The 24,035-nt window shown below is 48.8% G+C and overlaps 1 protein-coding gene across 1 annotated transcript; it reads left to right on the forward strand.

The window, feature by feature from the left end:
* The first annotated feature begins 1,191 nt into the window (after nucleotides 1-1,191).
* On the forward strand, nucleotides 1,192-15,093 carry SASH3 (SAM and SH3 domain containing 3). Its single transcript, XM_012750441.3, has 8 exons — nucleotides 1,192-1,469; nucleotides 8,494-8,589; nucleotides 8,961-9,107; nucleotides 10,784-10,925; nucleotides 12,170-12,318; nucleotides 12,467-12,676; nucleotides 12,830-12,980; nucleotides 13,519-15,093. Exons 1-8 carry the CDS (start codon nucleotides 1,413-1,415, stop codon nucleotides 13,707-13,709), a joined length of 1,143 nt encoding a protein of 380 aa, XP_012605895.1. The 5' UTR covers nucleotides 1,192-1,412; the 3' UTR covers nucleotides 13,710-15,093.
* Nucleotides 15,094-24,035: the final 8,942 nt, after the last annotated feature.

Here is a 24,035-nt window from a genome sequence, read left to right on the forward strand (position 1 = left end):
CCAGCCAATCTGGTATGTTTTGACATATGTATATACCCATGAAAGCATCACCACAGTCAAGATAGTGTACATATCCATCACCCCCAAAAGTTTTCTGGTGCCCTTTGTGACCTCCCCCCATCTCCCCAAACCAATGATCTGCTTTCTGTGAAGTAGGATTTTTGTAAAAAGAAAAAAAAAAATGTGTACAGACGAGAGTAGATAGATGCTTAAAACAGAAAAGGATATTCATCTAGGCAGTATGGAAAACAATTACTGGAGAATTTTTGAAATTTCTTATTTTTATTTATCTTTGCTAAATTGTATGTGATGAATACGAATTGCTTTTAGAATAAGAATAAGCCATTAAAGTTATTAAAATCTGCCACAGATAACCCACAAAGTGAACATACCGCATAGGCATTCAATAAATAAATGCCTGTTGAACGGACATTTGAGGGTGGTGCGGAGCTGCCTGCAAGTGCTTTTCAGCTGTGGAGGGGTTAAATATACTCGCAGTGGCTGAGGAGTGTTCACTAGAGGAGTGACTGCTCTAGTGATGATGGCTGTAGGTGTGCTCATGGCAATGTGGGTAACTGCAGCGCTGATGGCTGCAGGGGTGATGGCCGCAGGGATGTCACGATGGTTGTAGGGACAATGACGGTAGGGATGATGGTTGTAGGGGTAAGAGGGTCATGGGGCTGGCTGGCTGTAATGTCTGGAAGGGTGGCAGCTGTCGAGATGAAGGCTAGAAGCGTGATAGTGGCAACGGTGATGACTGTAGAGGTGAAAGCTGAGGGATGTCGACTGTAGAGGTGAATACGGTAGTGATGATAGCTTTAGGTATGCCGATGGCAGCGGGGAGGGCTGCAGGGCAGATGGCTGTAAGGATGATGGCCATGGGGTAATGGTAGTGACGACAGTGATGACTTTGTAGATGCAAGTTGACCAGGAGCATTGACCCAACAGGCAGAGAAATGGTCCAACTTCTGGTTTCTGGATTCTGTTCAGTGAGATAAAGGGCTTGGATAGGCCATATAATGTCAAGTTGATTGGCCACCTCTGGGGAAACGAGCAGAACTGGTGATGATTGACGTGAGATACCAAGGTAGGGACTTTTCTCTGACTGTTCAACCCAAGAGCCGTCTACATCAGAATCTCTGGAGGCTAAAGCTGGGACTTCCTTCCTCCCCAGGGGCCGGCAGGGGCTGCGATTGCTGAAAGAGCAGGTCACGTGGCAGGGCTTCCTGTAAGCTGCTGCCGCTGGGTGTCCATGGCCCGCACCCCCAAGCTGCCGCTGTAGCAGTCAGAGTGGCAGCCGGAGGTTCGGTCCATGCCGTACCCCCTGGACGGTGCTGGCAAGGCTGAGCAAGCAGCCTCTGCATCTTGACACCTAGGTGAGCAGGGACGGGGTCTCCCCAGGACGGAGGACCATGCTGCGCCGCAAGCCCTCCAACGCCAGCGAGAAGGAGCCTACTCAGAAGAAAAAGGTGAGGAGCATCTTTGGGAACTCACTTCTTCCCTCCCTCCTCTGCTTTCCAGGACTCTTAGAAGTGGGAAGAGCCAAAGGCCACATGTTGAGTCTGTAGGTGAGGGCCATTGCCCTCTGTAGGTGAGGGCAATGTGACAGGGACCCAGAGGTTACTAAAGTAACAGAAGTACAGAAGAGATTTTTAAAATTCTGGAGCAACAGAGTTACTGAATAGGCTCTCAGAAGTCTAGAGTTATAGAATAATTTAACCTTACATGGATCAGGTAAAGATCTAAACTTAGGGGCCAGAGTCCTAGACTAGAATATAAGAATGACAAAATACAATGCTCAAGTTGAATCTTAAGACTCTACTTAATTCTCTCTCCTCTGTGTTGGTCCTGCCACCACTTCTGCCCAAGTGTGGCCTCTCAGGAGCCATCTCACTCAAAGGGCCCCACCGGGCCGCCCAGCTTGGAGCCATGATGCTCCCAGGGCCCCCACCCTTTGGCCGTGGCCCTGGCCCTGCCTACTTGGCTCAGGTCCGTTGCGGCTCCCCAGGCCCACTGGAGATGGGGCCTGAGGTGATCTTCAAACTTGGGGAAAAGTACTTCCAAAATGGCAGTGGGATGCAAGGGGCATACAGGGTCTTCCCGGGCAGGGAGACGTTGTTTGTGAGGAATGAGAAATGCAGCTGGTGAGATAGTGAGTGTAGGAGTGAGGGCTGAGGAGGAAAAATTCAGCAGATTTGAAAGGCCAGGAGGAAAAGCAGTTATCACGGATGGCTGTGGTGTTCATCTTCTTGGGGCAGAAGGTAGACCAGAAGATTCTTTGAAGCCTCTGCCAGATCTAGGTTTCTCTGGTCGAATTTGAGGATTTCTAGACTTAATTCTTTGATTCGGTTGTCCCAGGAAATCAGAACTTACATCCTGCACATCCAGCAGGATTCTAAAACCATCCCAAAGCAGGCCTAAACCAGGTCCAAGAGGCTCAGGTTGTACCCTGCCAGTTTTCCCTGGAGCTCAGCCCAGGTGCCCTATGGTGGAGCCCCCTTGTCAGGGGAGCAGCTCCTAGGCAGAGGCCCAGACAGCTTGAAAGACTGAGCTTCGGGGCGCTGGGGTGTGCATCCTGCCCCATCTCTCAGGTCCTCGGGTGGCTGCCACTTCCGGCTATACTCTCCGCACCCCAGCTGCGTCTCTAAGGTTGCAGTGGTGGTGGGCGGGGGAGGGGGAGATTCATGAATCTTCACACGGGCCCTGTCACCCCTGTCCAAACCCTGCACAGCACTAGGCCCAGCAGGCCTGCCATTGGCTGCCACTCCTAGACGACTGGGGCCACTTCCCCTTGTTCTCTGGCTGGTGGGGGTGGGAAGCAAAGACTGCGCTATAGGTGCTGCTAGGCCCCAAACCACAGGGACGCTGAGCCGGAGGAAGGAGTCTGAGAAAGAGCTGACACTTTGACACTGGGACCCTGTGCCACCTCAGGTGGAGGTGCCCAGAAGCACACAGAAGCCAGGCATCCCCTTCTTCTTTCCCGCTTCAGTTACCCAGATTCTGTGCTTGGCAAGCAGATGGGCCTCTGGGATTTCCCCCAGGCCTCTCCCAGAAGAAGCAAGGTCCATGTGGCACTCTAAGGTCTACATCCCTTAGGGAAGGGGAGTCCAGATAAACCCCACCCACCCCTGCAAGAGCTGCGCCAGCCTCCACAGCTGGGACGAGTTTGCCTCCACACACTGTCATGGCCCCAGACGCCATGGAAATGCCTTAAAGAAGTCAAGCTTCCAGAAGGTAGAGACAGCATCTTCCCCAGGCCCAGAGCCTGTGGCCTGGCTCCACTACTGCTAGTCCCTTCCCCTTGGAGTCTGAGGTGACGTGGTGGAGGGGAAAGCACAAAGGCAGGGGAGGCCTCTCTCTCTTGTCCCTGCTCCACATCCAGGGCCTGCCAGGTTAGGATGTGCCAGGCGGGGGCAAGAAAACCGAGTTGGAATCCTACAATGTCCCAGCTGTAGGACCTTGGACAGTTCATTGATTTTCTTTGGGCCTCAGTCTCCTCATCTCTGTAAAGGGGAATAACTCCTGATCTGCCCCCTCAGGAGGTCGAACGGATCACCTTGAAAAAATGTCAGTAGGAGAGTTCTGTGAGGGCAGACCCAGAAAGCTGTGGAGTGATGATCCTCCAGGCAGCAGAGCAGAGGAGGGAGCAGAACCACCAGGATGGTGGGGCTGGGACATGGCACCTAGTGTGCACCATGAAGGACTGGAGAGGCCCTGGGGTTGAGGGACACACCCTATAGCTGCCCACTGGAGACTTTCACCTCCTTTAAGTTCTCGCTGTGTACTCCCTTTGATCTGATTTCACCCAAAATCCAATGTTGGGGTGTAGAAAGCTGGAAAGGGGTTTGTCCTGGACTTGACTTCCCTAAGGGTGGTCCAACCCCACCACGTGCCCACTTTCCACCACCCCCCAGAACTCTTACCAGGGACAATGGAGAAGAATCTAGGCTCCTGTCCAAGTGCCCAACTCTTCCCTCTTTTCAGTCTCGTCCTGCCCCTGTCTGCTGCATCCTGGCACATTTCTCTCCCCGTGGCTCCCTCCCTACAGCACACTTCAAGCATGACCCCCTCACCAGCATGCATTTGGTATTTTCTTTTCTTTTTTTTTTTTTTTTTGAGACAGAGTCGCTTTGTTGCCCAGGCTAGAGTGAGTGCCGTGGTGTCAGCCTAGCTCACAGCAACCTCAAACTCCTGGGCTCAAGCACTCCTCCTGCCTCAGCCTCCCAAGTAGCTGGGACTACAGGCATGCGCCACCATGCCCGGCTATCATTTGGTATCCTCACTGCCCACAGGACACTGCCCAAATTCTTTGGCATGGCTACCAAGATCCTTCCATGGCCTTTTTGTTCCACCTGCCGCCACAACCATTGACCTACCTGCCATCCCATCACTATGCCCACAATGTCCCTAAATTTCCCTCTTGTTCAAATCCTTCCCCACTCCACCTGGAGAAATCTTGGCTCCCCTGCATGACCCAGCTCAAATATGCCTCCTCTACAAAGCCCTCCTGAACCCTTCCCCCTTCATACTTCCACCCACCCTCCTGGGACCTATGTTCAAACACCATCCACGGTCAGCACTTCACTCAAGCCACTTCTGTATAGGTCGGGGGGATAACAGCATGAGTTCTGAGCGCCACAAACATAGCAACATGCATGGGCTTCCAGCGTTACAGACCTGGGTTTGGACACCTGCTTTTTCCACCACCAGCTGTGTAACTCTGCCTAAGGTACTGCATTTTGCAGCGTCTCAAATGTCCTCTGTGTGTGGATGTGACACAGGGCTATGGTGAGGTTGGAGGAAGCTGACACACAGGAAGCGCTCGCAGGGAGCCAGGCACATGGGAGGTGTTGAGCCCCTCCTTGCGGGGTTCCCATACACACAGAGACCTGGGCCTGGGGCTCAAAGGGTGCTCCGTATATACCTGGTACGATGAAGGAGTGGGGAGGGTGGTTCGGGAGACGCCTGGGGCAAGCAAAGTTTGCTTAGGAAGCAGGGTAGAGGATGCCACCTGGGGCAGACAGTGTGAGGCTCTGAGGGGGTGATCAGGGAGATTCACTGGAATTGAAAAACTTTTTTATCAAAGTAGAAGATCCATAGAGAAGTGCACAAGTCATAAGTGAATCACTCAATAAGTTTCTATAATGTGATCATCCCCATGTGGGCAGCACCCAGACCAAGAAGCAAAACACTTCCAGAAGTCCAGAAGCTTCCTTGCCAGTCACTACATGCCCCCATTCCCACAGGGTAAGCACTACCCTGACTTCCAGCAGCACAGACAGGTTCTGCTGGGCCTTGAACATTATGCAAGTGGCAGCATATTGTATATACTCAGCAGTATATATTTTTTTTTTTTTCAGGACAACTCAAAACATGGAGACTCAGCAGTATATTTGCAAGACACATCCATATTGTTGGGGCCAGCAGTACTACCTCACTGCTGGGTACTAGTCTTGTGTGTGATTCTGCCACAATTAATTTATCCATTCTACAGTTAATGACCATTTGGGTTGTTTCCACTTAAATTGGAATTTGAGGGAGAGGAGAAACTACAGTTGACAGAAGGGCAGAGTATTCCAGATGGGGAAATGCCCAGGGTAAAAGACTAGAGAGGTGGGTGGTCTGAAAGGCTAAGCATGAACTGACGTTCGCTGAGGGACTGCTATGCCAGACAATGTCCTCACTCATTTCATGCTCACAATAGCCCAGTGAGGTAGGTGCTTTTGTCTTCATTTTACTGATGAGGAAACAGAAGCCGAGAGAAGTTAGTAACTGACTCAGCTTTACACAGCTGGTCAGCCGCAGAACCAAGACGAGAACCCTTGCCATCAGACACCAAGCGAAGAAACTGACATCCAGAGAGGCGAAATAACTCGCCTGTGGTCACACAGCCCAGAGCTGAATTTAGCAATGTCTAAGTTGAGACAAAGAGAAATGCAGCTCTTTCCAAGAGGCCCATGTGCTCTCCTTAGACTTGAAAAAGGGGCCAACTGTGTATGGTGTCACCTCCCTTGCCAGGCATGACTTTCAGGAAGTCCTCATCCCAAAGGGAGGCCAGGAAGAAAACTCAACTAGGCTGAAGGATTTCAAGTCATCGGTGGGTAGGGGGTCACCTTTCACTGAAAGGCAGTCAGGATATTTGGGGCTTCCCCTGAGGTTGGAGGTAGGCTTGGCAATAGGCCACTCTGGCCAGCCCTCACCCTGGTCCTCAAAGAACATATATGCTACTCCCTTCCATCTCCCTGGGCTGAGTGCAGCCAACTGGGCCCAAGCCCTGGCGCCATCTCTGCTGTCCTTTAGGATCGCCTTCTCCCACTTTGGGCTAAAGCTGGGACAGAGGGGCCTTCACACAAGTGCCTGGGAGCCAAAGGCCCCTCCTCCCAGCCCCCAGGCTGCAGATTAATGACAGGAAAAGGCTTCGGGAAAGAGCTGTGATTAGAGGGCAGCCGGCGGTGAGTTTACCCTTCCCCAACAAAGCCTACTTCCTGCCCCACGCCTGCCCTCCTTCTTGCTTTCCAGCCTCACCAGTCCCTAGGGTGTCAGGGGCGACTCTCAGCCTCCTGGGCTGCAGACCAGGCTAGGGGTGCTGGAGAGAATACCATAATAGGCCCCATCCGCCTATAAATAGCAGCCTGGTGCCCACCCTCTCTCTGTTCCCTCTTTTCCATGCATTAAGAGGAGGAAGTTATCCAGGCAGCTGCATCCTAGCCATACAAGAGGAGGAAATAAATGGAAGGTGGAGGAGAGAAGGGGAAAGAAAGGGAGAAAAAGAGGAAAGAGAAAAAGAGAAAAATAGTGGGAAGGGAAAACCAAGGACGGAAGATAGAGGAGAAACATGGGAACTGGAATGGTCACCCCACAGTCATGCTTTCCCCTCACTATGCCCACTCAGGGTCCCCTTTTCCAGCTCCCCAAGGCAGCACAGAGGAGGCTTTCTGACGAAGGCTGCAGGCACCACACCCATGAGGCCCTGATGGTGCTAGTGTCTGCTTGGCCTGACCACTGACCTAGTTTCTGGGCAACTACCTTGCTGTGACCTCTAAGGGCATGTAACCCCAGACCCCCAATTGCTGACTTGGCTTTGGTCAAGACCCACCAAGAGTTCTAAACTGCTACACTGCAGTCCCCGTAACTTGGGGCCAATTGTGTGTGTGTTGGGGGGCAGGTGATATTGCGACTGTCCTGGGGGTTTGTCACTGGACACACTTGCCCCCCTTTCGTAGGAAAGAGGATGTGAAAGCTTCAGCTTTGTGTTAGTTTGGGGCTTCAGTTCCTCAAGTCCTTATCACTGTGTCTGTAGTTTATGCCACTCTATCTGTCTGGCCATCTGTGAACCCTGGTTCCTGTGTATATCTTCTGGTCTTGACTGTTTATCTTGACACAAGCTTGGCCTCAACTTCTTCTGTCTAAGGCCTACCCCTCCTTACCTGCCTTGCGCTGTTTTCTGCCTGCTATTTTGACATGTACATGTGTATGCAGTTAAGAAACCTCATTTCCTGAAAACAATCTCATCAACACAAACAAAACGTCATGCCTAAAAGTCCAAACACCGGCAGATGTCACAGTTGCCAACTCATCACATTAGAGACTAAGGTTAAATGCTAACTGTGCTGCTATAAACATTCGAATACAAGTGTATTTTTTATAAAATGTCTTTTTTTTCCCCTTTGGGTAAATACCTAGTATTGGGATTGCTGGATCAAATGGTAGGTCTACTTTGAGTTCTTTGAGGTGTGTCCATACTACTTTCCATAGAGATTATACTAGTTTGCAGTCCCACCAACAAAGTGTAAGTGTACCTTTCTCTAAAAGCTAAGATGAACAAAGAGAAAATGGGGTTTCCTGTACCAAATTAGCTCCAATCATTTATCCCAAATCAGGGCCCCCTTCTGTGAGTAAGCCTCTACTGTGGTTTTCCAAAAAGTATAATGGCGAGTCTTGCTGGCTTCTGGCCAGATTGTCTTGCACTTCTTGGGACATAGATTCATCAGGATGGAGGTCCCAATATGTTTACCCCTATTAGAGTGACTACAGACCTTGCTCAGAGCGGGCCCAGGGTATAAAGGCAGAGCCACAGGGTTTAGGAGGGATTTTCTCTGTTATGTAACCGGTGGTGCTCTTCTATGTGCTGAGGTATGTCTCTAGTAGCAGATATACGTTTACTTGGACTCATTTAGTCTTTCACTCCAGGGTTCTGGGGACCAAATGGGATACTGGTGGAAATTCAGGCTAAGTCTGAGTCTTGACGGAGGTGTGAAGCTCTTGAGGTTAGGAGCTTGGTCTGTGGCCAGAGTTAGTTTGAAGAACAAGATAAAGCCAGTAGCTCCAAGGACATCTAGGTACTTCACCCCATTAGCCCAGGGCCCTCAGGGCACATGTGGCTCTGCCCTGCCTGGGGCATGGTGTGGTGTGTGTGTGTTGAGAGGGGAGAACAGATCTGTACTTGGGCAGCCATTTTAGCGCACTGATGGCAACATCCCATGCTTCTTCCAGCTCTCCCTTCAGCGCTCCAGCAGCTTTAAGGATTTTGCCAAATCCAAACCCAGCTCTCCCGTGGTGAGCGAGAAGGAATTTAACCTGGATGATAATGTGAGTTTCAGAGCCTCCTGAGGGAACCTGACTGCAGGCCCTGGGCAGGGGAGTGAGGGTGGGAGAGAGGAGGGGGAAGAGGAGATGTTAGGATTGTTGAGGCAAAGCCTCCTTTACCACAGAGGGCCACCTCTCCCATCACTAAGCATTCACCTGCATTCTTTTCAACTACAAAATAAATAGCAAATTATTTATAAAGCAGTAGGGCTGAGGACAGGGTTGGGGCCAAAGGGGAAGGGGACGGTGGCCTCCCAATCCCACCCCCTCCAGCCTGTGGTATGACCCAAAGGCCTCCTTGTTGCCCCAAGTCCTGGACCACCAGGACTTGTCCAGGGTCACCAGGGCCTCTGAACCTCCTCTTTTGTTGTCAGATTCCAGAAGACGACTCAGGTGTCCCCACTCCAGAGGATGCTGGGAAGAGTGGCAAAAAGCTAGGGAAGAAGTGGAGGGCAGTGATTTCCCGGACCATGAACAGGAAGATGGGCAAGATGATGGTGAAGGCCTTGTCAGAGGAGATGGTGAGGCGTGGGGGTCCAGGGAGCCGGGGGTGCCTCTCTGGCAAGGTGTGAGCATGACTGCTTTGACGGCCACTGCTCAGGCCTGAAGGCCCTATTCCATGCAAGAAGGAAGGTCACACAAGAAGGGGAGCTCACTGACGGCCAGTCAGGCACAGTCCTGAAGGGACCTGAGGCTGGCTGGGAAAGGGGTTGGGTTTCAGAGAGATGAAAGTCTGGGCAACAGAAGCTTCCTAAGGCAGACCTGTTGGGAGGGGCAGCTGAAAGGGAGATGAGATGGCCTAAGGCGAATCCACCCACCTCAAAGCTTTGCTTGGAGCTAGCCCCTGGGAATGAGAAGGCCTGTTTTCCCTCATGGGATCCCTATGAGAGAAAATAGAGAAGGGTGGCTTTGGCCCAGGGAGGAAAGGTGGCACAGACAGCTGTGGGGCAGGCACAGCCCTAGTGCCTTAAATCACATACTCTGGTGTGCTCGTGGCTCTTATAGGAGGCAGAGAGGCAATGGTGTGCTGGAGTTGGCGCATATTGGCTCATACTGGGGCATAAAAACTCATGAGAGCAGCTGGTCAAAATGTCAGGAATGCTGTGAGCCAATTGCTAAACATGCCATTATTAAAAATCAAATTATTGGGGAGAAAGGGCATTTATTGAAACCTTAAATCTGTACCCCCATAATATGCCAAAATAAAAAAAAAAGACATGAACAACAACAAAAATCAAATTATTTAAACTGACAATTAAATAAATTCTATTAAAAACAAAGGTAAGCCAAGCGCAGTGGCCTGTGGTCCCCTTGGGAGGCTAAGGTAGGAGGATTGCTTGAGCCCAGGGGTTCAAGGCCAGCCTGAGCAACACAGTGAGATCCTGTCTCGAAAGAAACAAAAAAAGGTGATATAGTAAATCTTATCTTCAAAACCCATCACTCCTAATTCTTGCACTACCTTTCACTCTTATCTATGTTAAGGTTATTTACTTTATGTGGTGGAAATAGCATAGCTATCTCTTCTGACAAAGCATCCAGGCATGTCACAATAATAGTTTGACATTGGCCATGGTAGGCTGTATTTAGAACACAGGAATTGGCAACTCATCAGGGACAGTTGTTAAACAGTTACCACTATATGGAGGTGGGGTGGGATGGGAAGAGCTCTGGAGTCTGGCCAAGTTGGTTGTGGGTTCCTGTGGGCCTTGGGAATGTTAGTCTGCATCTGTAAAGTCAGGCCAACCATACCACTTACCCACAAGTGTCACTGTGAGGATTCAATGAGATGGCAGGCAGGCCTGGCACACAGAAGCACAGGAAAAAGTAATTTATTCCCCAGTATAGAAAAAGACTAGAGGGAGAGACTGCCTTCTTGCCTGCACCATAGCAATGGCTCTGAGGCTGGGCTCTACCACCACGGCCTTTTCTGCATATATATCAGCATTTAAAGCTGACAAAAGCACATTCACATGACACCCCAGTTGAGCCCCATTCTTTGAGGTAGGCAGGGCATGGATGGTCATTCCCATTTTTACAAAAGAGGAAACTAGGGCTCAGAGAATGTCATTCGGCCTGTAAGTGGCAGAGCTGGGGTTTGAGCCAGGCTATAGCCCTTTGCCAAGCCCAAGCCCGTTTCCTTGGCTCCATGTGCAACCCAGCAAGGCTGCTCAGGGCTTCCTGCCTACCCTCCCTGCAGGGAGATACTCTGGAGGAGGGCTCAGCCTCCCCGACATCTCCAGACTGCAGCCTGGACAGCCCCGGCCCTGAGAAGATGGCGCTGGCCTTTTCAGAGCAGGAGGAGAGTGAACTTCCTGTGCTTAGCCGCCAGGCATCGACGGGTGAGTAGGGGATGTGGGGGGACGTCTGCTGAATCAGGAGGAAAAGATTGGGTCAGGGCCATGCCAGTGGGCTGTCTGGGAGGGGGATAAGAGGAAAAATGTTTACTGTTTGCCTGCTGGGAACTTTCCCGGCCCTCTTCACATTAAATATTCATAACATTAAATCTTCACAACAACCTCGTGGGGCCAGTCCTATCATCCCCACTTGATTGATGTGGAAACTGAGTCTCAGCAGGTTAAGTGACCCAGTCTTGAACTCACATCTACCCTAGAGGAGCTTCCACTTGCTGTCCCCAGGCCCTGGAGAGGCCCAGGAGCAGAGGAAGAGCCTCATTGCCCTCTTGGACCAGCCCATCTTTATCCTTCCAAGGGGAGCTAGAGGCTACAGCTTCTTGTGCCCCTGACATGCCAGGGTCCAGGCTGGGGTGGGGGTTATGAGGTCTCCTGTTGTGAAGAGTTAGCCTTGTAGGCCCCAGGTCTTGGTTTTCTGGACTCAAGGTGCCACTTGGCATCTTCTAGAAGTCCATGGGGCTGGACAAGATGTTCCCTGCCTAGAGGAGGGGCCGTGGGCTGTGGGCTGCTGCCCCATTGAGCACTGCATTTATCATCCCTTAGGTCATTCTGAGTTTCCCTCTTTCTCTGGCTCCACAGACACCTCACTGCCCCCACCCCCACCACAGAAAGCCATTTAAAATGCCCATCATTTGTCCCTTCCCAGGGAGAAAGAGCCTGTCTGAGTTACCATGTGATATTGTAACTAAACATTGAGTTTTATTAAGCAAAGAAAGTAAATATTAACATAGGGTGTGGCTTCCTGGGTGGAAGGGGCACTGGAGTAGGAGTCGGGGAACCTGGACTCTAATGGCCCCAGCGCTGCCAATTATAAAGTCAGAGGCTTTGGGAGGTCACTTGGCTTGCATGGGCTCAGGTTTCCTCATCTGCTCATTGGGGTATTGGCCCAGGTGGTCTCTAGAGGCCCTCCGAATTTGCCCATTCTTTGGTTTGTAAGCAGTTTCTCCTGCTGCTACCAACTCTTTTCATGTCTGGGGCCCTGGAGGTGAAGCCATGCTCCTGCAGTGTGGCTGAGGCGACGGGTCAGAAGCGTACGGCCTGCCCGAGCCTAGCTTTCTTCTCTGGCGTGTACCCTTGGCATTTCTAGGCAGACCCCCTGGAAGGCAGCTGCTGGGCACTGTCTCAGCTGTCCTGGGACAAAGGTAAGCCTCCTCCCTACCTATCTCCTGCAGGCAGTGAGCTCTGCAGCCCTAGCTCAGGCTCTGGCAGCTTCGGGGAGGAACCACCTGCTCCCCCGTACACAGGGCCCTTTTGCGGCCGGGCACGAGTCCACACCGATTTCACTCCCAGCCCCTATGACCACGACTCACTGAAATTGCAGGTAAGGTCAGCGTCTGGGCCCCTCCGGAGCCTGGCAGGCCACACCCCTAAAGGAGGCTGGACTAACCCAGGGTAGAGAAAGTGTCAGAGGAGGCCAAGAGGCCACCCCCCTCATCTCTTCCCTGGTCTCCTCTCCTCTCCCCTCACAGAAAGGAGATGTGATCCTCATCACTAAAAAGCCACCCGTGGGCACATGGCTGGGCCTGCTCAATGGCAAACTGGGCTCTTTCAAATTCATCTACGTGGATGTACTGCCCGATGAGGCTGTGGGCCCTGCCCGCCCCAGCCGCCGACAGAGCAAGGGCAAGAGGCCCAAGCCCAAGACTCTGCATGAGCTGCTGGAACGCATCGGCCTGGAGGTTTGAGCTGGGACCTGCACTAGAGTCTAGTCTCATGGGAGGCACACTTGCCCCAGGGATGGGGACAGGGGTCAACAGCTATGTATAGCGGGATAGAGCCCAGGCAGGAGTGGCTTGTAAACAGCTGTGCCAGTAGCCTGCCTCTGCCCACAGGAGCACACGTCCACCCTACTGCTCAATGGCTACCAGACGCTGGAGGACTTCAAAGAGCTGCGAGAAACACACCTCAATGAGCTGAACATCACGGACCCCCAGCATCGGGCCAAGCTGCTCACGGCAGCTGAGCTGCTGCTGGACTATGACAGTGAGTGGCTTTAGAAGCAGGGTGGTGGGGGCATGTGCCTGCTGGCATTCCAGGGAGGGCAGGCTTGCCCTGGCCCCACCCCCTGACCATACTCTGCCGTGGGGTCCCTCTGCAGTGGGTAGGCACTTTCCACTTGCATTGGAATCTCAGGGAAAGTTTGTGGGAGAAAGGGGGTTGTAGGAACGATGGGGCCTTTTGGATCAAAGGGCAGACCTGAGGCCAGAGAAGGTAAGGCATTTATTTACTTGAGGCCTCGAAGCGAGGTAATAACAGAGCCAGGATTCAAACCCAGGTAGCCTGGCTCCAGCTTAGTGCTGAAGGCGTTTGAGCTCCTGGGCTGTGGAACTGGCCTGGAAACAACTCCCAGCTGCTTCTAAGCTGGAAGTAGTGAGAGGGGCAGGATGGTGGCAAGTGCCCAAAGGGAGAGACTGCCTATAGTGAACTTCCCAAGGTCCCTACACTCTCGGGGTTTCTGACCCCCTCAGCTAAGGACCAAGCCCCCCCCCATATTCTGAACTCCCTCCCTCACCCCTGGCAGCTGGCAGCGAGGAGGCAGAAGAGGGCGCCGAGAGCAGCCAGGAGCCAGTGGCACACACAGTGTCAGAACCCAAAGTGGACATCCCACGCGACTCTGGCTGCTTCGAGGGCTCGGAGAGCGGGCGCGATGAGGCAGAGCTGGCGAGCACTGAGGAGCAGCTGCATGGCCTCTCCCTGGCTGGGGCACCTTGAGGTAGAGGTGGCCCAGGCCGAGGCTGGGCCAAAACTGCAAAGGCCACAGGGACAGGCCCAGCCTCCTGCAGCAGCCTGGGCCCAGGAGACTGGTGCCAAGCCTGGCCCTGCTTCCCCAGGGGCGCTTAGGGCCACAAAGGCCTGAACAAGGCCCAACAGGCTCAGCTGAAGTGGATGAGGAGCTGCCCAAGGGCACATCCCACCTGCCCGAATGCCTCCCTCCACCAGCGACTGATGGCACAGCCCCTCCTGGTACCACCCACTCCTTGTCCACCACCACAGCAGGTGGGGCACTGAGGGACCTTGCCCTTATCCTTCACCACCAAGGACCCCAAACCCTCCTTGCTCCCACCCCACCTACCCCTCTTGCATTGCTCCTGAAAAGGGAGCCACGTCAGTATTTCAGGTCACTCTCAAAACCCTAGGGAAGCTGGCTCTTTAAAAGGACCTCAGCTGATCCTGGGTAAATCCAGATTTCCCTAAATAAGGTTTGAAGAAAGCCACGTGTACCAGTCTGGCTTTCTTTCTCTTTAACTTTTTTAGAGGTTCGGCCACTAAATCCTATGAGACTTGAACCAAGTGCTTTCCCTTTCTGGGTTTAGCACTGGTTGGGGTTAGAATGGGTAGTCACTGAAGGCCATGCCAGCTCTGACATTCTGTAACATTAAATGTCTGCTCTCCTGTTACCTGGGGCCTGGAACATCACAGGGGTTTATCACAGGGGCCAGAGCTTTCAAATGAAATGGCTCCTCCTGCTCATCTGTTTTATCCCTCCCTATGTAACTCAGGACAAGCTGCAACTTCTCCCCAGCTTAAAACAATGCCACACCTCGTCACAATCTGCACCTTCTTTTTCTATTCCTGGCCCCCTCAAGCGAGACTTCCAGCAAGGCTGATGGCAGATGGTCAGACCTGGCTTCCAGGGACAAAAGTGCCCCTTGGAAGCCAGATGCAGGTCTGGGTCCAGCCTTGGCCACTTGTGTAGGTCTTTACAAGCAAAAGAAAGCACTACACTTGACATTGGGGAGTCTGCTACCCCGAATTTGCTTTGCTAAAGTTTTGGTGTACACAAAGCTCCAGAATGAGAGTATCTGTTGGTGGGGGTCTCCCTTGACCCCCGTACCAAGTCTGTGCCCTGAATTTCCAGAGTAGCCCTTCCCTGGTGCCCAACTGGCCTGAGGACAAACAATGCCCACTACATGTAAGACTGCCTGCTTAGTGGACACACTTTTTTTTTTATGGCCATTTTCTCCTTCAGATGGACACACGTCTTGACCTCCTACCAGGAACTTTGGTAAAAGTTAGCTTTGGGGAAGGGCTTGGGTGTAAATATAAGGGGGTGGAGGGAGACAAGCTGGTAACAATAAACATGGGTAGAACTGAATTACTGCCTCCATTTATCTTTCCTATGGAGAGGGTTGCGAGGAGACAGATCTCCTTCAAAATTGTTCTCAGCAAAATGTCCCTCCGTTGTCCTTTCAGGGCCATCTTTCCCTTCCCTGACATGCTCAGTGCCCTTGACTCTGCTGACCTAAAGTTCCATTCCGAAGCCCAGGCTGGTCCTGGCTCAGAACAGGGCTCAGGATCCCATGGCCACAGGCCCTGCTGAGGGCTGGCAGGGAGAGCTATTTCCCCCTTCCTATAACTGCTCATTTTTACAGGAGCCTTGAAGGGCCTCACTCTTGTGAGGAAGGGCCCTCATTGGGGAGCTGTCCAGGGTCCAAGAGGGGGAGATTTGGGGTCAGCATTGCCTTTCCTCTAAGGAAAGGCAACTCTTTCTGGGCCCCACCCTGTGTCCACTAAAGCTGCACCATCTCTTGGGAAATGGGATGGAGATAAAGACCCCTGGTTTCCTTTCTGTTTCTGCCACCATGAACTGCGTTAGGAAGGGCAAACTGGAGCAAGAGCTGCCACCAGAGTGAGAACAAGGTCACTCGGCTTCCAGGCCTTGTTCTCAGCTGCACTCATCTCACTGTCCTTAGTGACTACGGGCCTCAGGAAACTGCAAACATTATCCTCACCAAAGAAACAAGAACCCTAACAGGCTCCAAGCCCCAAGGGCACTGAATAATTGCAATCATTTAGTGAGCACCTATGTTTGTGCCAAGCACTGAGAGCTCTGCATATATTAGTATTACCTCATATAATCTTCACAGTCTCTCCCTGAGGTAGGTACCCTCATCATCCCAATTAACAGAGGGAGAAACTGAGGCTCAGAGGGGTTAAAGAAGTTGACTAGAAAGTGGCAAAGCCAGAAGTCTGCCTGCCTTCAGAGCCCACATTCTTAATTCCTATACCACACTGCTTCTCAAAAGGCCTTTTCTGACAAGCTTTCAAAGGCCCTGGGCACTTCAGAGGACAATGTGACCCTCTGACCAGTCCATTTCCCTTCTGGAATTTGATCTACAGAAAGAGACACACAAGTGCACAAAGATACATGGACAAAGATATTCACAACAGCTGTGTTGTCACAATAAAAAATTGGAAACACCACAAATGGGAAATTAGTTAGATACGTTATGGTTCATTCGTACAAAGTCATGTAGCCATTAAACATGATGTAGAAAAATATTTAATGACATGGGGAAAATCTTTGTGATTTTTTTATTCTTTAATTTTAAAATTAGACAAATAATTTACATTTTGTTTATAAAAGAAGTTCCTGCTATTGCAAGGGGAAAAGCAAGTACTAAAACATTACTTATAGGGTGATTCTGGTTTTTTTTTTTCTTTTTTTTTGAGACAGAGTCTCACTCTGTTGCCCAGGCTAGACTACCGTGGTGTCAGCCTAGTTCACAGCAACACAGCAACCTCAAACTCCTGGGCTCAAGCAATCCTTCTGCTTCAGCCTCCCAAGTAGCTGGGACTACAGGCATGTGCCACCATGCCCGGCTAATTTTTTCTATATATTTTGTTAGTTGTCCAATTAATTTCTTTATTTTTAGTAGAGATGGGATCTCACTCTTGTGCAGGCTGGTTTCAAACTCCTGACTTTGAGCGATCCTCCACCTTGGCCTCCCAGATTGCTAGGATTACAGGCATGAGCCACTGTGCCTGGCCATGATTCTGTTTTTATTTAAGAAAAATAAAACACACACAGAATAAAGACTGGAAAGATTTGTACCAAGTGGCTACCAGTGGTGATCTTGGGAGGGACCTGGCACAGGACTGGGTAGCGAGGGAGAAAGGTGTTCACTTTCTTTTTTTTTTTTTTCTTTTTTAATTAATTTTATATTACTTTTTTTTTCTTTTTTTATTTGCAACAATCCAGTGCTTATTGAAAGAGGTGTTCACTTTCTACATTCTTGTTTTATTTGAATTTTAAAAGTATCCATTACTTTCATATGTATGAAAAGGGGAATAATATTTCAATTTTTGAAAGAATAAAACTAAATTAACAAATAAATAGGGCCCTAGCCTCTGGCCTCCAATATGGGGTAACAGCAGCAAAGTCATTATCCTGCTGCCTTTTAGCACAGGTTTTTGGAAAGATGAGGGGTGCATAATGCCCAAAGTGCTTAAAATTCATACATACCAGGGGGCCCCTATCAAAAGAGATTCTTAAACCTTGTAAAACTACTGGGCAATAGCTACCTATTAGCTCTAAGCTTGGGAAAGGAAAAGATCAGAAAAAGAGGAATGCCTGAGAACATGATGCTTTGAAATCCTCCCCTATCCTGGGGAGGAAGCTGGAGGGTGGGAGTATGTCTGGAGCTCTTAGGCTCCAGTTTGGCCTACAGGGTGATTACAGGCTGAAAACAGGCAGGCAAGGGCTCCAGTGACCACACGAGTCTGGGACAGGCAGGTGAGGAGGGGCATCAAGGAAATGTAGAACAGGCTGGGCCTGAGGGGTGACAAAAGCAGGGTCGAGTGGGGCTACGGGGCCCACAGCCACTCCTCCAGGCAGGGCTGCTGGAATCTCTTGTTCAGCTCCATGGACTTCTAGAAGATGCTAAGTGGCATCCTGAACCCAGCAACCATGGTCTGGGGTCCAAGAGGTTAACAGCTGGAGACCCTATCCCTCCACTCCAGCCTGGGATGTCAGAGGCCCAGGGAGCTGTAGTCTCTAGCTCCCCTTGGAAGGGTGGGGAAAAGCTGGTCCAAGAAGACAATGAGGCTCTTCTTCTATTCCCCGGCCTCTCTAGGGCCTGGGGACAGCAAGTGGAAACTTCTCTAGGGCAGGAGGCCTAGCACTTAGGAGCTCAGGCTGACCTGAGTTCAAGTCTTAGCTCTATCACTCACTACCTGGGTCACCTTAAACAAGTCACTTAACCTCCTTGAGCTGAAGTTTCTGTATCAATAAAGTGGAGATGATAGCATTAGCCTTATGGGGCTGTTACAAATTAGTTAATGAACTAGTATAGGGAAAGTACTTAGCATTGTGTTTAGCACAAAATAAATGCTCCATAAATGTTAACCTGTCTGATTGCCTCAATTTGCACCATCCTGATACCTTCATTTTGCTCTTCTCAAAGCCCATCTCACCTCTGAGCCCTAGTTAGTGCAATGCCCAACAGCAAAGGCTTTGGAGTTCAACTAAAGTGTTTTCAAATTCTGGCTCTACCACTTAATAGTTACATGACTTCAGGTAAGTTACATACATATACATTTCTTTTCTGTAAAATAGTAATAATGATCTAATAGTATCTACCTCCTTGGGTTGTTAGAGAAATAAATGAGATAACTCATATAAAGTTCCTGACACATAGTGACATTAAATGGTGGCTATTTGACCTTTTTGTAATCTCCAGGGTATTGAGCTCAAGACTGGGCACAAAGGCCATGTCGATATGTGCTTGTCTGCAGACTGACTGCCATTCGGACCTGCCATGGCCCACAGACAAACTGATATGTGAGCCCCCAGGAGGTGCTGGGATTCAGGCATAGAGGGTGCCAGCCCTGGTGCCCAGCGAGGCTGGTGACAGAGAGAAAGCCCACCTGAGTTGCCTAGGGCAGCCCTGGATGTGCCTAGTTCACAATAAGTTGATCAGCCCTGGGCATCAGACTTATATTGTGCAACTCTCTTGGACTTCCAGGGTCCACTAGAAGGAAAAGGATAAAGACCAGATTCAATAAGAAAGAATTAGAGTCTAGCCAGCCCCTCACTAGTTCAGAGTTAGAGCCACCTTCCACCTCTCTTTCCCATCAAGGGAAGTAGCTCAAGGCATTGGCACATCCTAGCCAAACTATCTCCCCTCTCTCTCGCTGGCTCTACATGTCACAACCTTACCTTAGACTATCCCAGGCAGTTCTGATCAGTTCCCCTAAAGGCCCCCACGGATTCCCTCTCCTGCCCTATGGCTCCATGATCTGATACATGGCATGGGGACCCCAGGCCCTGCGAGTTGGCTTCCAACTTCTCACTCATAGAGCTCCCTGCGCAGGCTCTTCACAGAAGTGGAGGCTGCAGTTGGGCTATTAGAGACCCAGGGCATTAAAACAAAGGCTAAATAAGGGTTTTTTTGAGGGGAAAAAAGAGTACTGACCACCATAGTCTCAAGAAGGCCCCAAACTTTCCCCCCTCCCAAGTCAGGAAACTCAGGATGAGGTATGAGGTTTCCCAGCTGGGAAAAGAAGTGGCTCTCCCACCTCTCCTTCACAATAGAGGCTACCTTAGCTTCTCACACAACGTGGACCACATTACATATTATTCAGCCGACAACACAATCAAGTGGGAAGGAACTACCTCCCCTCTAGACCCAGCCAAGACTTCTCCTCCAGGAAGGACCTAAATAAATGGAATTCTATAGCACTTGATATGTAAGTTTCACCTTTTCCTATAACTTCACAGTGACCAATATAGCATTTGTATACCATTGCCTCTGGGACCTGCCAGGGATAGCGTCAGAAAGAGCCCATGGCAATGGTCCTCACAAAGGGACAGCCAACTTGACTGTGGGAACCCGGCAAGGCAACTTCCTGACTTTCTGTGCTAAAGAAACCCACCATTAGTTCAACCTAAGTGCAGGGGTCTGGAGAAAGATTTAAGAGAGTTAAGTTGAAAACAAAAACCCAACAACCACCCCCAGATCAGCCCTACTATATATTGTCAGTCTTCTGTATACCTAAAATGGAAAGCTCATCAGTAATATTAATCCAAAATGGCAAATAATCCTAAAAGCATTGCTGTTTCTCAACTTAACGAGAGAATGGAGTTGGCAATGCAATTTCTCCTAAAGTTAACCCTAGCACACAGTATTCAACAAGTATTTATTTACTGAATGTTAAATAAATGAAAGTGTCATTTCATTCAAGTGACATCTGTAGTTATTCAAATTCTTATCTGTGTATACTTGCTTGACAGAGTAGCAGTGCATTAGGCCAGAAAGCTCTCTGAACTGAGAGTCAGTACATCTGGGTTTTGGTTTTGGCTCTACCAGTAACTCTCCCATCGAAGTACTAACCAGGCCTGAACCTGCTTAGCTTCCAAGATCAGACAAGATCGGGCATGTTCAGGGTGGTATGGCGGTAGACAAGTAACTCTCTATGTGATCTTGGGTAAGTCATGGTACTAAATTTGGAGAGAGGGAGGGAGAGGGAGGGGGAGAGAGAAAGAGAGAGAGAGGGAGAGAGAAAATCATGGACTACATGATCAATATGTTCCTTTCAGCTATGTTGTTCAACAGAACCTATATTTTATAACAAATAACTATCATGTCTCTTATTTGGGCACAAAACTCCAACCCTTTTAGCCAAGCTGAAACAGCCAAATAGCTGACAATGGGCAGTGGCTGGCAGAAAAGGCCGTGAGAAGGGGACATGAAGAAAGTGAAGGAAGGCCGGGCGCTGTGGCTCACGCCTGTAATCCTAGCTCTTGGGAGGCCGAGGCGGGCGGATTGCTCAAGGTCAGGAGTTCAAAACCAGCCTGAGCGAGACCCCGTCTCTACTATAAATAGAAAGAAATTAATTGGCCAACTGATATATATATAAAAAAAATTAGCCGGGCATGGTGGCGCATGTCTGTAGTCCCAGCTACCCGGGAGGCTGAGGCAGAAGGATCACTCGAGCCCAGGAGTTTGAGGTTGCTGTGAGCTAGGCTGACGCCACGGCACTCACTCTAGCCCGGGCAACAAAGTGAGACTCTGTCTCAAAAAAAAAAAAAAAAAAAAAAGAAAGTGAAGGAGCATTGAATCTCAAGGAGGTGATTCTACTCCATGTTCTAGAGTTGTAAAGTTACTTCTAAATCAAAGGCCCCCTCATTTCCTGGCCCATGGTGAAGTGTGAGTGCTAAGATCTAACTTATTAATCAATTAGAAAACATTCTAATACCAGAAGAAAAACAGACAAAGGCCTTGGATGGAAAATTCACAGAAGAAATGCAAATGGCAATAAACATAAGGCAGATGAGAGGTGCAGAAAGTCTTTAACCTCACTATTAACCAAAGAAATAGAAACTAAATGACATTGACATGTAAGTTTACAACTATCAAATTACCAAATGTTTAAATGAGATGGGTTGAAGCAGATTCTCTGTTACACTGTTGGCAAAATAGAGATAGCCTTTCTGTAAAGCAATTTGGCTGTATTTATCAAGAGCCTTTAAAAAAGCATTGCCTTCTACTCAATAATTCCACTTATAAGAATCTATCCTAAGGAAATAATCACAAATGTGCCCATATATAAGAAAGTTCATCACAGCATTATTTCCAATAATGAAAAATTGGAAACTCCTAAATGTCTGACATTAGGGGAGGGTTATGTACATGTTATGAAGTTATTAATAAGTATTTTCAAATAATTTCTAATGATATGGAAAATACTAAGGCAGGTTTATGAAACTATATTTATAGTTGAATTCCAGTTATATTTAAAAATATACTTGTACAGAAAAAAATTGAAAGAAATACACCAAAACATTAACCGTGACTATCATATCTTGGTGATGAGTTTATAGGTGATTTTTAAAAATCTTATTACTTTCCTATACTTTCCCAATTTTGAACAATGAGCATGTATTATTTTTAAAATTGTAGTCGGGCGTGGTGGCTCATGCCTATAATCCTAGCACTCTGGGAGGCTGAGGCGGGTAGATCGCTCAAGGTCAGGAGTTCGAAACCAGCCTGAGCAAGAGCAAGACCCTGTCTCTACTAAAAATAGAAAGAAATTAATTGGACAACTAAAATTATATAGAAAAAATTAGCCAGGCATGGTGGCACATGCCTGTAGTCCCAGCTACTCAGGAGGCTGAGGCAGAAGGATTGCTTGAGCCCAGGAGTTTGAGGTTGCTGTGAGCTAGGCTGACACCACAGCACTGTAGCTGGGGCAACAGAGTGAGACTCTGTCTCAAAAAAAAAAAAAAATTGTAAAAAGCACAGTAAAAGTATGAGGAGAGGTAGATGTTTGTTTATTTTCTCTCTAAGCTTTCCAAATATTTAGCGTTAGAAAGGGACCTTTGAGATAATCTAGTCCAATGGTTCTCAACCCTAGCAGCTCCAACCCTTCCTTGGCATATACAGTATTTTATAATATACCCTTTGCCATAATTGCAAGGCTGTGGAAACAGCCCAAGTGCCCATCAATCCAAGAATGGATTAATAAAATGTAGTATATGTATACCATGGAGTACTATTCAGCTCTAAGAAACAATGGTGATATAGCACATCTTATATTTTCCTGGTTAGAGCTGGAACCCATACTACTAAGTGAAGTATCCCAAGAATGGAAAAACAAGCACCAGGTATATTCTCCAGCAAACTGGTATTAACTGAGTAGCACCTAAGTGGACACATAGGTACTACAGTAATAGGGTATTGGGCAGGTGGGAGGGGGGAGGGGGGCAGGTATATACATACATAATGAGTGAGATGTGCACCATCTAGGGGATGGTCATGATGGAGACTCAGACTTTTGGGGGGAGGGGGGGAAATGGGCATTTATTGAAACCTTAAAATCTGTACCCCCATAATATGCCGAAATAAAAAAATATATATATACCCTTTGCCACCCTGAAATGAACCTCACAGTTAATATGACCTGCTCATATAATTTCAAGAATAGCAATATAATATACTAATTATACTATAAAGAAAAAATAAAAGGAAAGTAATTTATAATAAGATAATATATATTTCAATATACAAATACCTGGGGCAAAACTATACTAAAAAATATAATAAAGTAGTGAGCTGCTTCTACCTATATGTAAAATCACTGTGAATGCAATCACTGCAAATGAAGACTCATCCAAATAATGGCAACTTAAACACCTCATGAATGGCACTGCTGCCAGCGACATGATTTTCAAAAGTCACGAGCAACTCTTAGTAAAGTTCTAAACAAGAGAAAATACCATCTTCCAGCAATTTACACAGTTGCTGCATTCCTTGAAACTCAATGTGTGTATATATATATATATATATTTTTTTTTTTTTTTTTTTTGAGACAGAATCTCGCTTTGTTGCCCAGGCTAGAGTGGGTGCCATGGTGTCAGCCTAGCTCACAGCAACCTCAAACTCCTGGGCTCAAGCGATCCTTCTGCCTCAGCCTCCTGAGTAGTTGGGACTACAGGCATTCACCACCATGCCCGGCTAATTTTTTCTATATATATTAGTTAGCCAATTAATTTCTTTCTATTAATAGTAGAGACTGGGTCTCGCTCTTGCTCAGGCGGGTTTCGAACTCCTGACCTTGAGCAATCCACCTGCCTCAGCCTCCCAGAGTGCTAGGATTACAGGCGTGAGCCACCGCCCCCGGCCCTCAATGTATATATTAAAACTGTAAAAACATTTGTGTTCATTTGTAAAATAATCAGGCCCTGCTAATTATACCAGGGTTTTCCACCTACATTAATGTTGGGTAGGACATTCAAAGTGTTACAAATGCAGATTTTATAGTTCCCATTCCCCTATCATATTTATTCAAAACATGAAATCCACAATGATTTTTTTGTGTGAGTTGGGCTTGTATCCTTTAAAACTAATGATATTCTGAGTTTTAGTCTTTGGCACTACTTCTAAAACCTATCACCTAAGAACAGCAAGAGATTCCTAGAACATATTCTTAAAATTGACGCAAATGTTTTTGAATTATTGGGAACATGGCTCTTCTTTAGTAGCACCATGGCATGAGAACAAATTATCATTTTTTAAAACCATTTACTGTGCTCCCTTGGTGATTTACCCTAGCCTGGCCCCAGCCCCAGGAGTATAAAATGAACTGAGCTGGAAGAAAAGGACTAACAGGGCCAGGCCACAGGGAGAAGGAAGGGGGCTAGGTTGCTAGGTTACCACTTGAGCCAATCCAAGTGGTCCCAGAGGGGTACCAGACACAGGACAGGTCCCTCTCTCTGCCCCACTAAGCTGAGGGCTCTCTCAAAGGAGGGGGGTC

The sequence above is a fragment of the Microcebus murinus genome, chromosome X, assembly GCF_040939455.1.
Source record: "Microcebus murinus isolate Inina chromosome X, M.murinus_Inina_mat1.0, whole genome shotgun sequence".
Lineage (NCBI taxonomy): Eukaryota > Metazoa > Chordata > Mammalia > Primates > Cheirogaleidae > Microcebus > Microcebus murinus.